The 18,340-nt window shown below is 40.9% G+C and overlaps 1 protein-coding gene across 1 annotated transcript in view; it reads right to left on the reverse strand.

Moving 5' to 3' along the window:
- The window catches only part of ift80 (intraflagellar transport 80 homolog (Chlamydomonas)), a 47,899-nt gene that overhangs the window by 25,553 nt on the left and 4,006 nt on the right, over positions 1-18,340 (reverse strand). Inside the window, exons 4-5 of the mRNA XM_072392343.1 lie at positions 15,801-15,890; positions 15,126-15,263 (exon numbers count right to left, since the gene is read on the reverse strand). Of these exons, the coding sequence (XP_072248444.1) occupies positions 15,126-15,263; positions 15,801-15,890 (228 nt within the window). The remainder of the gene's footprint in view (positions 1-15,125; positions 15,264-15,800; positions 15,891-18,340) is intronic.

Genomic DNA, 18,340 nt, shown 5'->3' on the forward strand with positions numbered 1-18,340 from the left:
GTTTGCTTTTTCAGTTTCTTGCCTTTATTCTTTTCACACATCACTTAGACACTGTGGTAGCAGCCCAATTGTTTAGTGTCTAAGACTTACAACAAGTAATGCTGTGTTCAGTTGAAACTGTGCTGGTTACCGTGCTCTTTTTATTCACAGAATATAACAAAAGATGTCAAATCTCTGTATTTCAACTTCCTCTAAAGAGGGTTATATGCAACGCTTTCCTGTATTTGAAGCAGAAGACATCTTAAAAAGAAAGCACTGAAAAAGAGAGACATGCAAAGGCTGACGGAACAGATAAACACAAGAAATGAAGTCACTGTTGAAAAAAAAAAAAAGAGTGTCTATCTGTATCATTATATTACCCTTTGCCTGCCTCCTTCTCCACCACCTGAAACAGTCTTAATGGTGGGGGTGTGCAGGGGTGGAGCTCAGTCCAGAAAAAGGGTTAATGACACATGTCTGGACTAATGGCTCCCTGTGGAGCTATCTGCTGATTCAGCCCCATTACTTCACAAGCATTAAATATGTCTGCCCTGACCTCTTTCTGCCCCCCCCCCCTACCCCAGCACTAATGCAAGTCAACAGCCTCCTAATCAGAGGTGGGGCATGAGCTTTGCAGACTTTCTGTCCATTCTAGCCCTTCATCTTGGACACTCCTGACACAGAGAAGCAAGCATCTAGGAAAACTTCAAACTACCATCAGTGTTAATGGGTCAAGCCGAGTCCGTGACCCTGTTGAAAACCTGTATTTTATACAGCTACAACACTTGGCCCTGGTTTAAAAAGACAAACGCAGGACATGTACACATATAGATTACCAATATAGTAAAGATTACTATCAAACTATCAAACTCCACTTCTCTTAAATTGTTACACCATGTTACAACATTGTGTCCATCGCGTTTAAAGAATGAAAATCTGACCAAATGATTGGTATAAATTATTCCAGATTCTTACAATGATATCGACAAAGGTTATTCATGAAAAGACAACGATGAAAAGTCAAAAAGTTGTGGCTACACACTGAAGGACCATTTTTTACTTTGCTAAGAACTTCACTGCTTTGTTGTGACTGAATTTTCTTTTTGAAATAAAGACTATGCAAAGAAAGTTAAAAGTAATGATTTATCTGATTATTACATAACAGATGTAGCTGCAAAAGCACCGCATTCTTCAAACCTAGAACTTCTCTTATCTGTTTGTTTAACTCTGTGCTAGTGAGCTAGTGGGAGCCGTCCTAGTCCAGGGTTAACAGTCTTACATAAATCAGAACAGATGGCAGACTCTCTGCAAAGCCAGCTGGCTTTAGTTTGCCTGTGTGTCTGTGTTCAGGACAGGACCTGGCAGTGCAGGTACAGAGAGTAACTCCCTGCACATAATAAACACAACATGTCTGAGTGTAATGGACAGTAGACATATACAGGCAAGTTTCTTGCCTTGAGGAGACAGAGTGTGTATTTATGAAAATACTAAGACAAATCTACTCATAAAGACAAAAAGAAAAAAAAAAGGATTAAATTAAGAAAGATAAAATGTGTTCAACAGAGCTTTGATGAACAAAATACGAGGGCTCATCAGTCTCTTAACAGATTAGGAGTGCTTGTAAATGTCAGCTTGCAGTCACCCACTCCACGGGGGATGGGTTAACTTTAAGGATAAGAACAAGCTGGGCCTCCGTCCAGCGCTGGTCAAACCTGAGAGTGAGAACTGCCCGAGATGAGAGTTTGTCTTTAAGTCTCTGCACACATAAACACGGGTAATTTGGCAAAGACAGATTTTTCTACGCGTTGTCTGCCTATTGCTCAAATGCACACACAGTTATTGGCCCCTGTTTTTAGAAAGAAGAGAAGAGATTAAAAAGTGGGGGGCCCACAAAGAGCGAAGAAAATGTCAAAATACACAAGTTTGTTCAGACAAGGTCCAATGCTTATTTCACGCTTGCCGTTCTTGCTCTCGTGCACGGTGTCCTGAGCCAAAATTGACGTCACAATAGCCGACACTTTGGTGCGGTTTACCTCTACATTTATGTAATCTGACATGGGCCATGCGAAGAACGTGTTTAAAAAAAAACAGGAGGAGCTGCGGGGAACCTGTACGATCTGTCAACAGAGAAGAAGGTACAACTACAGAAACTGTCACAAAAACATCTAAAACAGCTTAAAAGCGAAACAGAGACGTTGAAAATGTGTGGTTACATTTATGTACGGTTATCATACTTCCTGTGCGATTTCTTCTGAAGCCGTTCCCTTGGTATCAGAGCGCATTTGTCTCAGTAGCGATACCTACTGTTTAGGAAGAAAACTGCAGTGAGCCTCACCTGAAGCTCTGCTGTAAGTGGTTATGGCGCCGTGTTGATGATACGATCAATGTGGCAAGCACAATCACAGCATAAGATGGACTACGCGTTCCAAATCACCCTACTTTTTCGAGATAACCACTATGACTATTATCGGAGGCACAAATAAAACTTCCCCCCAAAAAAAATTGGAATCAAGGATTAAAGATGCCAGAGATAAAAACCTTCTAGAGAGAAACGAGTGGGATCTTGCTTAAACCTTTGACATCTAGAACCTGGTGTTCTCTTTGATACTTTAAGTTAAGTGTATGGCGTCATGATGCCAAAACGTAGAGAGCTCTCTAATCCCATTAGAGGAATAACTGTGCATCTGGCCCAGAATTTGAAAAGATCTAATTATTTGAAATATAGACAATCATCTATAAATGGCCTGGATTTGAAACCACTGCCAAATTTTGCAGGACCGCGCTATTGTGGGCAAATTCAGCCCAAAGAAGAGGATATTTGATGCAAAAACCTAACAGCATCACCACAAGAGCTGCAGGTAACTCTTGCAGCAGCTGGTGTCAAAGTGCATGCCTCTAAAATCAGGAAGAGATCGCTCAAAACTCGACCTGCTGGAGGGAAGTGTGCCAGGAAAAAGTCTTTACAGTCCAAAAAGAACATCAAAACAAAACTAAGGTTTCCCAATGAACATAAATGCAACAACCAGGTCTTTTGGAAAAAAAAAAGTGCTCCGGACAGATGACTTTGTAGAAAGAGTGGCTTAGCTACAGTATCAATGCACATGTTTGGCACAGAAGAAGAGCTTTTCAGTAAGGGTGCTCTGATCAAGATTTTTGAGCCATTGACTTATCATGTTACCTTATTAAAGTACTATTTGTAACTGCCTAAGAGATGTGATTTATTAAGAAATTAATTGAGTGTATTGAGAAAAAACATTTGAGTTCATAGAGTCATTAAAATTGTATTCAAAAAGTGTAAAATTGTAACACATGGAGACGTGACTAGAGTGTAGTTAGGCCTGTGGCATTATGGGTCATATTCAACATAGACAAAAAGGAATAAAACATGGCTCAAAAACTATGCTTTCCTGCATGTAGTCCAAGAGGCAAACATGGTAACAGCCCTTTGTTTGTGTTATATGGTTTATGATGTTATCGATATGCCTTTAAGTGGACAATGTAACACATTCTTTAACCAAGTTTATTTGATTTGTTATGTGTGTGTGGCACTTATGCGTCTTTGGGACTGTATAATAGCGGGCAGTAGCACGAGGCTACTTCAGTCATTATGTTGACTGAAGAAAAAAAAAAAAGGACAGACGAAATAAAACTTCAAAAAACATCTGTATGACATGTGGCCAGTTTGTCGGACCTGTACAGCTGCACGATCTATGATAACCTTCAATGATAAGCATTACATTAGGAGGTGAGCGGGCATCGTGATTTGACGGTACAAGGTACTTCTGGCCAGTGGATTAAAAAGAGAAAGAAAAGAGCGATCTATAACTTTGCTCTTTTGAATCGAAGCGAAGCTTCAATGTGATCTGTTGGGTTCCTTATCAAGACAACAACCTATCGACTGGGATTATATCAATAAAATCATTTCGAATTAGACTGAACTGAGGTGTACCCAACTGCACATATGAACTTGCTACCTTTCTCTTCAGTGCCCTGAGATGACTTTTATTGTGAATTTGCTCTGTATATATAGATAAACTGTGTTGAACATCAGCTGTTGAAAAAGTCTGAACTAATTTATCAACACATTGTGCTTTTTGGTTGGCAAGTAAAAACCAGTGTGCAACTATAAAAACAAGTTAATTAATCATGTGCTCACTCTTACCAACACAATTAGCCACTTGCACCTAAAAAAATGCTCGTCTGATGAAAGTTCTCATGTTTAACGACTACTTGAGTAGTGAATTACCTCAGAATATAGGTAATTCTGTATCTCTTGGTATTTTCATTCATAACCAAGAGATTATACCTGCAGTAAAAGGAAATGCTCCCCCATCCAAAAAAGTGGTGTGAACTGATCAATCACAAAAAGGCTACAAAGAATCTTATTGCAAACATTTATTGTAAAGGCTTTCAAAACTAGGCTTTTGCCTCATTTCAATAACACTGTGTAGCTACTATCTACTTGTAAACACGGGCTAGTGTGAGGAGCGATGTTATTGAAATACCCACTTGGCTCAGCTAAAGAGATACTGAGGCCTGGCCTGAGATGAGTGCGGAGTGGTATAACTTTGAGTTTTGGCAGTACGAGGGGAAATAGAGAGAGGGGGTTGGGTGGATGGGCGAGGGGGGAGCAAGACAAACTAGAAGATAGCAGGAGCGAGAGGGAAAAAGAGTGAGAGAGTAATGATCTACACATGGTTTTATGCTAGAGCCTCAACATAGTAACCATAGACACATGCTGGGGCCTCCTGGGACTCATCAGCAGGACACAGCTGTGAGCTGGACAGCAGAATTCTATTAGCACCAACTATGCACATATGCACTTGCAAAAACATACCCATATGCACGTACATATACACACAGGTAATTTGGTCATTTAAATGTGTTTTGGCATGCTATAAATGGCACATCACGAGACCCTACGAGACCATTGATGGCAGGTTTAACAATATACAGGATTATTTTGTTGATCTAAAGGCTAGCAGGGGTTGTAAAGTTTGCAAAATATATCCAGAGAGCTGAGACAACAAGCAATGACGTCCCTGCAGAAAGAATAACAAAATTGTTTTGTAAAATATCAGTAGGCATATGCCTCTTCAGCCCATGAATAGGGGTTTCATGAATGCTTTGCAGACATGGCACACATAAGAATATTGGCTTTATCAACTGTGGCTATGTAAAATATCCAAGAGGTCGATGGAAGACGTTAAAATCACAGCACTACCTGTTTAACATTGTTGAACAGGTGGTGTGAAGATAACGATGAGGATGATGATGTTTATTCCATCAGTCTTAACAAAGACTTTGTTTCACTGACAGACTGAACATCTTTAAAGGTGGCTGATGCGTTTGAGTTTGGAAAAGTCTGCTGCAGATTGCACATTTTAACCCAGTGGGTGTCTTTCCACACTGCACTGCACTGTGACTTTGGCTATAATTATTCAGCTGATTTGGTGCCACTGTTGATTAGTCTTCACCATGATGGCCAGTGCTTGACAAGGTACTTCTAGGTTTCAACAGGGATTTCCAAGCTCTAAAGGTTTGACGGTCAGCTGTCAGTTCGATGTATGCTGAAATGTGGAATCGGCTGAAATATCAAATCAGCAACAGGTCTGTTGGTGAGAAATCTCTCTGCTAGGCTGTTCAATGTGGTGAATAACAGACACGTTAATGTGACTGTCATTTTTCAATGTGCAAAGCCTAAATGCTTAACAAAAATATAAATACATACAAAAAAATAAATAAAAAATCAATATGTTCATTTCAATTACAATGCAGGTTGTTGAGTAGCCTAAACATGCTAAAACCTACTTGAGCTAGAACTATATTGGAGTCTAAAACTGAACTAATAACGAACTAACTTTATTTTTTGTTTTTTTTCTGTGCTGGAGACTCGTGTCCCTTTGCACAAGCGTAGATGCTATGTTCTAATAGAGATCTTAGGGAGGGCGGGGGCGGCTGTCACTACTTGTTACCGATGTTGGGTTTATGGGTCCAGACCCTAAAAGTGACTTTCAGATTTCCCCTTAAGTTTAAGATTTTTAGCTGTGCCTTTGTTGTAACACATGTTGCGTCCCGTGTGAAAGTATAGAGGCAGAATGGGGGGTCGAAGTTGACTGATACGTCTCTGAGCCGACACGGAAGGCCGTGACAGAGGCAAAACGATCCCGTCTCGTGTAATTACACACATCAAACCGTAATGGCGGAACTCCCCACTCGAACCAATAATGCTGTCGTAACTTTGTCACGTCTGTTAGTTTTGTTATGTTTTAAGTTCCTGGTTTAGCCTTCAGTTTTTGCCATACTTTCCTTAGTTCCTCTTGCCCTGCCATTAGGTTCATTCACTTCACCTGTGCTTTTCCCCTCAGTTGCACTACATCACCAATCACCTTCAGTATTTAATTTCCAGGTTTCTTCATGCACATTGCCAGATCCTCACCAACAGTTACCCATGTCAAGTCAGGTTTGTCCTTGTGTTTTTTCCATAGGCCCAGTCAGATTTTTTTGTTTTATTCAAATGTAAAATTTATTCATAGTTAGGTTTTGATATTCCGTCTCAGTCGTGCTTTTGTTTTGTCTGGATTGTTTAAATAAATCAAGTTTTCAGTTGAAATATCTGCATCCGGATCCTATCTCCACCACATCACGCACTGCACATCACCCTATATGAAAAACTTTGCTGTAATTTGCAAAGCTGACTTGAGGTCTTAAGGGACAAAGCCATGCAGGGCTGAATTGCCTTTGTTTGGCATGTGTGAACTACAAGGAGGAACATCGATGGGTGTCTTTTTTTTTCCTTTTGTGTCAGTAAGGCGAAACCCATGCGTGAGAGAGACTATTTAGACTCTGCACATGTCCAGCCTATGTTGCCTTAGCCTTCCCAAGGATACGTATAGTGGGCACATATTGGCACAGACAGGGTTATATGGTTGGGGATATAATTCTGCAATCTGATTTTAATCAACCTGCTAAGACAGGTTGTATGGAAACAGTTCAGCTGAAAGCTATGCCTGCTGAACATACTGGAGGTTTAATGAGCGTAAAGTGTAGCGCTGACTGCAGCATGGTAGACCTTCAGCTTTGTGCCAAGGCTGATAACATCCTTCTCTCCCAGACGTTTAGTTGGAACCTCTTGAAGGGCACTGCCAGACCTGGCGATTAAATCTGATTTCCTAGATATGGAAAGTGATGGAGATTCAAACTTGGCTATTATCTTCAACAAACCCTCTCCACTGAATGCACCAAAAAACTCTGGAAGCTCAAAAAAGGTGGTGTACGGTCTTCTCTGTTCTTGCAAAAATGTTTTAAACTATCTTGCTGCAAAGATTGTTCCCACTGCGTCTTCATCAGCACAGAAGCCACCTTGGCTTTTGGAGGTGTCCATGGCCAGCACCGTCTAAACATCACCTCTAAACTTTAGAACAAGTCTGGTGAAGATCTTGTCAGCTATAAAAAAAAATGGCAATATGCCCTGTTAGTTAAACCAAGACTGTTTCCTTTGATTTTATATAAGAAAGTACTCTTTTTTGCTTATTACTCACAGAAATGTTATTACTCAATAATAACTGATATAAGAGGCTGCAATTGCTTTGGCAATGCAAATAACAATGATTCAAATTTAATAGTTACTATTCAACCACAAGACTTGTACAATTTCTCCAGATCCTGTGTCAAATTCAGACCCACTCCTACAAGTGTGTGCCTATTAATTTATGACTGCAAATAGCTCAGACTTATGTTGTGTGGAAACTGCTTTTGAAATCTAACCTAAAACAAGCAAGTAAGATTGTTGCCATGGCTTTTTGCAAAAAAAAAAAAAAAAAAAAAAAAGTGACAAGAGTGCTCATACAAAGACAAAGCAGGCGTTTCTCAATTGCCGTCAGATTAATGGATTCATGTTTGAAAGGGGGTTACAAAATGTAAACAAAGGCAAGTAGCAGCACAGACATACAAACACAATATTAAGTCGCAAATATGTGCTCATCAGACAGCAAGATCATTACTTCTCATGGAAGCAAAAAACCTAGAGCAAATCATAACAATCGAGGGAACCGGTCAAAAAATGAGTTAAAGCAATAGCACTGCTTGATTCCCCATGGAAGCCAGCACTGGGGGAGGGGGAGGAGGGTGCAGCCAAAATTCAACCCTTTTGGACCTTGGTGCATTGTCTCCAGCCCAGCTGTAGTCCTCAGTAGCAGTCCTTAATGAACTCTGGGTTGGCAGTAAAGCTCAAAGTGATACCCGAGGCTTTCCCTTATTTGTGTGCAAAGCGAAAGCAATTTATTTTCTCCCTGCCTTCGTCACCAAGTATCACCCTCACTCCTTATACTACTTTATCCCCCCTTTCCTCTCTTTCTCCTTCTTTTTCTCTGCGAGTGTGACATGTTTGTCTAGATAGTGGAGGTAGTGATTTAGTGCTGCTAAGAATGATGACTCTGCCAGAGGGGCTGGCAGGGCACCGTCTCACTGTCATACTCTTACTCTAGCCGTGGGGGAGGGAGGGATGGAGGGATTTAGAAATAAAGGAAAAAAAGGGGAGAGAGACCAGAATGAAGTAAGTGAGTGAGAGAGAGTGAGAGAGAGACTTGAGGGAAAGAGAAACCACCGTCTTTTATGGAGACCAATCCTCCAAGCCTCACTGCCTAGGCCAACTTTAAAGGATATATTGGACAGTTCCACACTACCCCACCCCCCATCCTTCCAACTGCTCTTTTCTCAGCTCTTTTTATGCTCCCCTTCTTTTTGGTTTCCAACAAGGCAAGCCTTTAGCCGAACTCTAGAGAGGTGTAAAAGTAATACCATGTCAACAAGTGCCTTTTACTCTAACCCACTTTTTGCAGACAGGCAAACTCCTTCTGCCCCCCACCACACACACACACACACACACACACACAAAGAGCTCACACAAAAAAATTGGGGTCAATCATCTGCGAGATGGACCTTAGGATACACTGTTCCAAAGAGTGCGCCAGAATGAGTTCAGCAACACAGAAAAGCAAAGCCTGATCAGCACAAAAGGTGTAGAACAAAAAAAGAGAGACCATTATCTTCACATTCTGGTGGGGAAACTAATGAGCTTTTTGGGACGATGGATCAAGTCTAGATGCAAGTACGGCATCCAACACTTTTATGCGGTTCATGCACATGACTAAGCTTAATCTGAATTGAGAAGGCTATGAAATTTGTCAGAAGGAGTCAGTATAATTATTCCCATGACAACGTGAGCGAACGGTGACAGAGGAGAAATCTGAAAGGTGAGACTGACCCCAATTGCTCTTTTCAGAACTCTTTCTATCAGTTCACAATGTACGAAGGGAGCTTTCTGTTCTTACTGCAGCTAGAGAACAGAAAGGAAGAGTGGAGAGAGCAAGAAATAGCATGCAAAAAAACAGATTTGAAAGGGGGAGGGAGGGGTAAAGTAAGAGAGAGAGAGATGTAGCCCTACCCAGTTGCCTGGGGAGAAAACTGCTCTGCTGCTGACTCAGGACTCTCTTTGTTTGACAATGCTCCCTTGCTCTTGCTCTCACTCTGACACACTCTCAAAGTTACCAGTTTTTTTTTCTCAAACACTCAGTCACCATCTTTTCTAATGCGCACATGGCCTTTTTTTTTGGTCAGACCTCTGCCAATCATTTTTCAGCTTTTGTCCTCTCTAATTCTGTCTTTGTTGTTTTCCTAACCCCGTTCTGTATGCGTGTCTGTCTCTCCTACTTCTGCTGTCTAAACCGTACTGTACCAAAACGTCCCCTTTTCATTTGATGAAAACAGATAAAGGCTGTTATAAATCTGCCAAGTTTTCTTCTTTTTTTTTTTCATGCTCCCCTAACAGTGGTTCATGATCAGGACCAAAACTCTGGGCTCTTCAATTTTTTTTTTCCCAGCAGTGGCAATTTCCAGATGTTGGACGAAAAGTGGTAGGTAGCAGAACGTCAGCATAGGCCTAGGTATATGCTCCCCAGTGATGAAGGGGAAAACTTTTAGAGGAGCTAACTTATTAGATGGGGAAGTCTGGATTTTAGCATTTGAGGAGAACATGGTGCAGTAACTCAAGGAGGAAAAGATCCCACAGCTAAGACGAGACGGAGGATGACACTGACACTGGCAGACTAACAGTAAAGAGCTGTACACTTTGAGAGGAAAATAATGGTTGGGAACTACAAGGATATCTATCTACAAGATCCTATAGAGAATGAGGTTGCAGTTAAAGAGGGAAGGAATGAGAAAGAAACAGAAAGACAGGAGATGGTGATTCCAGCTTAAGATGGATCCATTCCAAAAGTTGCAATACTAAGCAAAGCCCAAAGGGGACTCCTGGACTACCCCAGAAAAAAAGGGAGGTAAAAAGGGCCTTGGGGAAGACACAAAGGAGAAGGAGCCATGAGGGGAAGCGCTGATAAGCTCAACAAACCCAAAGGGAGGAAGAAGGAACGTGCAGCAAACACAAGAAAGATAAGAAGGGATTTACACCTCTGTTCAGAACAGAAGAAATCCATCTTTAAAAAGCGAAAAGTGTCTCAGAGAGAATGAGGCAGTTAGAAAAAAAAACAACTGAAGTTCATACTCCAGCTTTGGTTTCAAAAGAATAGCTTGTTAAGTCTATTGTACTGGCACGGAATGGATTCATCAAGAAAGGATTAGTTTGCCCTCAATACAACACAGCTAAGAGAAAAACATGACCAACATTAAAGACTGAGATAATAAATCATTGACTGCTAAGACTGAAGCCATTTCATTTTTTTATAGAATATATAATAGAGATATTGTTTTTAAGAGTAGTATAAGTCATATATGACATATAATTTAACAATTCTTGTGCCCCAAACTTTTATGAGTAAAACAGCCGTTATCACAATGCAGAAGGAAAACTGCAAACACTTTGAGGAAAGAGACATTTATGCTATTACACATGACAAAGCTGTCGTGTAGAAGAAGGAATCACCCTGAGGCTAATATTAAAACCATCTGATCCCAACGGAGCTGTCTGTAGTTAAGTATAATTTACAAATAAGGGAGCAGAAAGGAGAGTGAAATACAGGATATGTACACTGGATTAAAAACAGTGTGACAGGAGCCTGGATCCAACCACAGCTCAGCTCAGACACATATTAAGTAAGGCTTTAGCTAAAGAGGAACAGAAGAGTTATATCGACTAAATTCAATCAGTACGCAGTCATATTCACATCGACATAAGCTCTGTTCAAAAAGCCAAAGGCTGATTATTCATTTAACTGAGGTTAGTCTGGTAAATGCATGTTTTTGTTGATTTTTTTCGGCTGAAGAAGTCATGCCTTTTTTTTTTTTAAATTCTATCCTGCCTTTGTTGCCTATAACCAAAGTCTGTGCTTGGGACAATATCCTGCAGTCTGCCAGCACTATAAGAAATGTGGAACTTCCCGGCTTCATTTATCAGTAGAATTTCTGAAAACTACCACCAAACACAATCTCAACGGAACTGCGTGTACCCAAATAACACGACTTGTAACCCAATCCGTTGCGATTGAGAAAAAAGAAAAAGTGCAAAACCAAGCAGCGATCACATCTACGCATGTGAGCATGGGTGTACAGTGGAGAGAGAGAGAAAAAAAAAACAAGTGGACAGAAGAGAGGGGGGAGAAAGAGTGGAGAGAAAGAAGCGAGAGGGTGCTTGCCTGGCACAATGAGCACTACTTGTTAGCCTGTGACAGTGTCAGGGATCGTGACAGGGTCCAGACGCTAGACACCAGCTGCAGCGCCTCGTAAATAGACTGCTGTCTCGCAGGCGCATTTGCACGGCGATGGTTGCACACACACACAGGCATGTGGGCACATGCATATACTATGGCAGGCACACAGAGAGACACTGACTTATTGTGTCTCCCAAATCTTGTAAAAGGGACAGTGAGCCTCTTTGTGTCTTGTGTGCTGTTAAAATTTCCTATAAAAAGAAAATAGTAATCCACACAGGAGAACTCGACGCTCAACAAAACTGCAAGGAAAATCCTTCAATATGCATTCAGAATTCAGCTGTACAAGCAATGGTATCTGAATGTTGCTTCACTGAAAATCAAAACAGAAGCAAACTTTCTGATAAGTCCACTGGTCACTTGATAGAGTTTAAACAGACCAATGTTTTCCATCAATTCCGCTTTGATATAAACTTCACAAATGTGTGTTTTCGACCACTTTAAGGCATCTGCTCTATAGCATGGAGGAGTAAAAGTAAAAATTAGGGTAGTTGAGGGTTAGAGGAGTGCTAGGCTGGACAGGAGGTGAAGGGGTTAAATGAGCGGGACAGATCCTGCTGAGCCAGCAGCAATACGTTAAAGTGCAAGGTTTCATTGTAGCAGATACAGAACAAAACTCCTTCCCATTAGTCACGCTAGTAACTGAAAAGATTCTTCTCACTGCTTAACCCTTGCTGCGCCGCTAACAAACCACAGCAACGACATAAATAAAGCACTTGTAATTGGTTAATGGCTCCTGTGTTTGTTTGCAAATCTGCACATCAGATGACCTTAAAGCAATTAAGTGAAGTAGCCAAGTGTGTATACGTATGCAAAGTGAAATGTCCGACATGGTGCACAACAGGACAATGAGTCTGAATTCACACACAGAACGCTACTCGGATGGAGTGACCTTTGAGGGGATTTTCTTTTCTAGACTTTTTCTGCCCCCCCCCCCCCCCCGTCTTCTGCTTGAGCAAGCCTCCCACACCATGCTACACTCCACAGTATTTGAGGGGCTTAGGGAGGAGAGGGCCAGCATACCCTTCCTCCAGTTGGAGCAGGGCAGAACCACATTCATCATAATTATCATCATCATCACACTGTCTTAACCGAGACACACCACAGCAAGGCAAGTGGTGCAGTGAAGAAACAATGGAACAAACCAACCACGTAAACAAACCCATAATTGGAGGACGCAAGGTAACTCGGGTCATTACACAAAAAAAAAAAAAAACTCAATTCTGAATGTTACAACTCTAATTGTACCGTAGTTTTTCTTTTTGCTTAAAATCTGATTTTATCATGTTATTGCTTTAAAAAATAAAATAAAAAACTACTGAAAACCCAGATTCAGAAGACAAAAAGCAACGTTAGAATTCACACTCTACGTCCTGTCTAAATGTAACAAACACACAACTTACCATTCAGGAAAAGACATATGTGTTTGCTCAGAGCTCTCTCCAGCCCATTTGTTTAGTGCTCCAGAAAGAAAAAAAAAAAAAAAAGGAAAAAAAGAAAAGAAAAGACATTTGATCCTAATTAAATCAAAATGGAGCATGAAATGCCTGGTGATCAAGACACAAAAACCCAGCCTTGGTTGTTTGTTTTGATTACAGCAAACTGATGCAGCAATACACTGACATCTCTACGTTAACTCAAAGAAGCCCTAAACGTCCCACGAGGGAACTGGTAATATTGTTCCTGGCTAAATGTTTAGCAATAATAAAACAACAATTACCATTCATCATTCTCTCATTTCCCCTCTCATTACTGCAGTTACCATCAGCACCAGGTAACAAGAAAATGCAGCAAGCAGCTTGATGTGATTTACAGAGATGAATGATGTACAGCAAGCACGAGGCTGTACTGAGCCACACGATATCAGCAATATTGCACTGGAAAAGCTGACTGTTTACCAGAGATTCTTTCTCATCCAAGGAAAAGGTTATGACTTACCATGAGGAATAAAACGTCTATCAATATGAGTTCAAACAAAAAGAAACTAAAATAAAAATACACAAAACAGAGGTTGACAATATGTGGAAAGTACATGGCCCTTTGTAAAGCTTCTGCCAGTGCTTGTGACTTCAGCATTTCAAATATGTTCAAATATCTAGGTATAAACCAATTATACTCTACTGCATGCGTGAACTGATCTTAGTTATTGTAGGACCTGCATGGAAGAATTCCTTCAATGTACCGAAGATCAGAATGGACAGAAAAAGATAGATTCCTTGCATGCGGTGTAGTGTGTGGTGCGATTTGCTCACAACAAGTTGGCAACCCGCAAGCACGGAGCCTCGTAAAAACCTGCTGATGATGACTTTTACATCACAAGCACGACACCCAAACACCACATACTAATGGAAGCGCAAAGTACAACATCTGCGCTTTTCTTCTGTTGAGGAACTGACACATAAAGAATTTTCTTCAGCAAAACATGAATCAGCACCTGCATCATTTTGCAGCATGACGGGGAACATCTGTCACACAAAGGCAAACGACAACCAGAGTTTTAAAAAGGTTTTGGGTCGTATGTGAACGGAGTAGACTGTGGACACATTGTTAATGCAGGAACATTGGAGTGTGCACTTGTGCTGGCAGTAAATAAAATGCCTGCCAATAAAGTCTAAGGCAGTTCCAGTGTATCTGATTTTCAGCTGCAGAGGCATTCTGCACAGTCTGTTAGCGCCAAAGCAAAGGCTCATTATCCATTAGGTCTACAAGGTGACGGATAGTCAAAGAGCCAGGAGCTTCGTTGTTTGAATGTCCAGTAAGCGACCAGGCAGGCATAATAGAAACCTGTTTAGAGGTTTGTACTGTCTTAGATGATCATAATTTGCTGTTCTCATGGCCCTGATTTAAGCAGCTGTTAAGCTTGACTCGCCTGTCAGGAATCCTCTCTAATTCTCCAAAGTGAGAGCGCTCTGACTGCTGCCCACTTCATGTTAGACACGGACTGCTCTTTGAGTCCTTCACACAACCCGACTTAAAAAAAAAAAAACTTAAAAAACTTCAAGAGTCAAGTCTTTTGGGGAAGAGATCAGCTCCTTTGGGCTGTGTACTCTGGGCTTCGTAAATTTCACGACCTTTGACATGCGCAAAAAAGCTTAACAATTCAGAAACCTTTTTTTCCCCACTATCACCAAGTCCTTGATCTAAACTGAACAGAACTGATTTCAAAATCTCAATAGACCTACTGGCAAGTCAGCTTAATGCCAAAGTATGGAGCTACTTCAGCCAACCCTCAATTCCAGCATTGCTGCTTTTTTTTTTGTTCCCTTTTGTTTTTTTTTTAATCTTGTTAAGAGTCTTTGTCAAGCAATAACCTCCACTTTGCCCCCATATCTACATCAGGGTTTTATCAATTCCACAATCTATTGTGGGAATTGAAATAATTAGAAGCACGGTATCAGTGGAGAGTGTAAAAGCTTCACTTACCCCAGTCTTATCACAGAGCCGCAGGGTGTTGAAGGAACCCATGGCAAAAACCTCCCCATCTGGAGCCCAGGACAAAGAGGTGACTGGGTAGTCATGAGAGGACGACGAGTGAAGCAGACGTCCATAGCTGTCCCACACCTTTGGAAGGAGGATACAGTTTAAGACACGATTAAACAATTCCTAAACAAAAAAAAAACTATTTCCAAAAACAAGTTTGGATGCTTCAGATGAAATGCAATGATCTGCAAGTAGATGCAACTTAAAACTTTTAAGTAGAGTATTTTCTAATACAAGCTCCAATAAATAGCACAAAAAATATTTTGAAATTGAGGAATCTTGTTATTTTTGGAAAGGCCATGTTCATTTTGAATTGGAGCCAGAGATATGTTTTAAAAAGGTTCCTTTGTTAAGCATTTGGGAATTGAAGAGACCGTGTGCTGTAAAGCGACAATGTTTTCCTCAAGTCTCTGCGGATCTCTGCCACTCTTAATAGTTTTCAGCCTTGTCCTTTTGTGTGGATCGTCTTGTTACCTTTAATCTTATTATGTACTGGAGATGATAAGATTCAGATAACTTTCAATTTCATTTTACAAATTGAAAGTTAATGAACATGCGTACATGTTACACATTTTTTGGGGGGGAAAACGAGGGATATAATAAAAACAAATCACTGACTTTATATTTACAGTCTTCTCCACCTGACAGGATAAGATCATTGACGGAATTCCAGTCCACCTTCAGAACAAGTCCATCATGAGCCTTCCACTAAAGAGACACAAAGAGAGTAAGAAGTTCAGTGAGGAAGCGTAATGACACCATAAGGAGGGGAGAGACAGTGCTGATAAATCCCCTCACGTTTGCTCGGTTCAAATAAAAGATAAAGATAAGCACCAGAGAGGCTGACATTGATTCTTGATCTTGACCGTGTTTGAAGTTTATGAACTGATATCTGTGAAACTTACTTATTAATGTCAAAATCGTATGTTACAGAGTGACAAAGAGCAGAAAGTCCCATCTCGGTCCCGCTGTGTTCACATACCAGCATTTTATTGTCCATTTTTTGTACCCTAATTGCTCTTTCCCTGTGTCCAAGGGAAACACGGTTAAAACTATGCTCATGTGTGTATCAATGTCCGTGTAAGTGACTGAAAATGTCAAAAAAGGACTTTTTAGGGGTCTCCCTCCACTGGTGACTTCCATCATTATGTTGGTCTCCAAGGGGGTCAGGGGGAGAGGTGATGAAGTTGGACATTTAAGTGTGTGTGTGTGTGTGTGTGTGTGTCGATGTGTCTGTGCTTGAATCACTACACGCATGTCTGGTAATGGCTGAGAGAAAGCAAAGCACACATTAAACCCTCCCCTGTTTATCCAAGGTCCCAGGTGCTATTCGGCTTCGAGAAGAATAATAAACAAATGTATACATGAACAAGAAAAATACTCAATGGTGTGCAAGGTCATCTACAGAATGCTATGTTTGTAGTGAATGTGCATGGTCATTAATTCACTGATCTATCAAGGAGGCTGAAATGTTGCCACGGTTAAGAAAGAGGTCGATTTATTTTCTGGCTGTAGTGCATAAAGACTAACAGAAACTGTAGCAGCTCTGCTTCAGTTCCTGCAAATCCTCCAATGGACAAAAAAAAAAAAAAGAGAAAGGGATAGCACAGCTGAATGCTGCCTCCGACATGTGGCACACAGTTAAATAATAGCTGGCTTTCAAGCAATAAAGCTACATTACAAGCTGCAGCACAACATGCAGCTCGGGTCGTACATTTACATGCGACCATCGCTGACAAGAACAGAATCGACTTTCGGTCGTTTCTTTAAACTGTTCCCTGAATCAGAATGACAGGGCGAGATGTACTCGGAGAAGGCAAAAGACGTTGCAATATTATTCATGTCCTTTGGTAAGTTACAACCCGAGTAGACACTTTTGGTCGTCATCAACAAACCTCAGGAAGAATTCTGGTTGGACATTTGACCACTCCTCGTGGCGGAGCCGGGAGAGTTTAATCAAATGTGTTGGTTTGCAGGCCAGACCTGACTTTTAAGCAAAGTCCATACGTTTTCAAGAGGGTTAAGATCAGCAGTTTGGGAAGGCCATTCCAAAAAAATTTCATGGTAACCTACTTGATCTATTCTTCAACCAGTTTTGGTGTGTGTTTAGGGTCAATGTCCCACTGGAACTCAGAAATCCTTTGTTTGGCAGATGGTTTGTTAAACAGCTCTAAGGTAGTCCTGCTTCTCTCGGTCCCTCAGATTAACAGATGTCACAGTGTCCTTGGGGGTGACGGCCTCATCTTTACTCATCCAATTGTAGCTCTGGTCAGCGTGGCCTGACAACTCGGCCTTTATCTCATCAGACCATAAAACTTTCCTCCAGAGGCCTTTTTCTTTGTCCATGTATTCATTTGCAAACTTAAGCCAAGTTTGAGGGTGTTCATAGCGGTTCATCTCAGTCCATGGAAATGTAAAAGTCACACTAGTGATCCACAGGTTTCCAGTTCATTGCATACATGTACCTTGGTAGTTCAGGGGGTTTTTTTTTGGTAGTTCCTGGACATTGCACCGTTTGTTTTTCAACCCAATGAGTCTTGTCAAACAAACTGTTTTTGTGTTGGCACAGAGAACTACCACCATCTGTAGTTAATCATGATCACTAACAGGAAGTTTAGAGGCCTTGGCCTTGGCAAGTTAAAAAACATTTGGGATCTTTCAGCACTGATGAATTAATAATCTGTATGAGTGTAGTGGGCAGGGTTTTACACCAGTATATTTCAAGCCCGGCGAGCAGCCACATCCAAGCATCAGGATTTTATTCCATTTATTTTAAAACCAGTATGAATTTTTTGATAGAAGTTCTGGACAAAAGCTAAAAAAGTAAAGTTAGGTGGCGTGTTGCTGTAACTGGTCAAATCAACAGTGTGTACCCAACAAAAAACTGTTTGAAAGTTTTAGAAGAACAATAAAATAAGTTAAAAAAAAAAAAAAGTTTAAACTAAGTGCCAGAGAAATGCTATGATTTAATGCAATTTAAAAAAAATATATACGTAATTTACCCTAGTTTTTTTAGCTGATATCCGACCCCTTACAGTCACGTATCACAGCAGGCTAAATCCGTCACTGCTGTACGAGGAAAACAAAGAGACTAAACACTTCTGTCAACCTCAGGTGAACAGTTTCTGTTTCCTGGCAATCAAAACACAACAAAGCTG

The sequence above is a fragment of the Leuresthes tenuis genome, unplaced genomic scaffold (assembly GCF_036924035.1).
Source record: "Leuresthes tenuis unplaced genomic scaffold, fLeuTen1.0.hap1 SCAF_9, whole genome shotgun sequence".
Taxonomy (NCBI): Eukaryota; Metazoa; Chordata; class Actinopteri; order Atheriniformes; family Atherinopsidae; genus Leuresthes; species Leuresthes tenuis.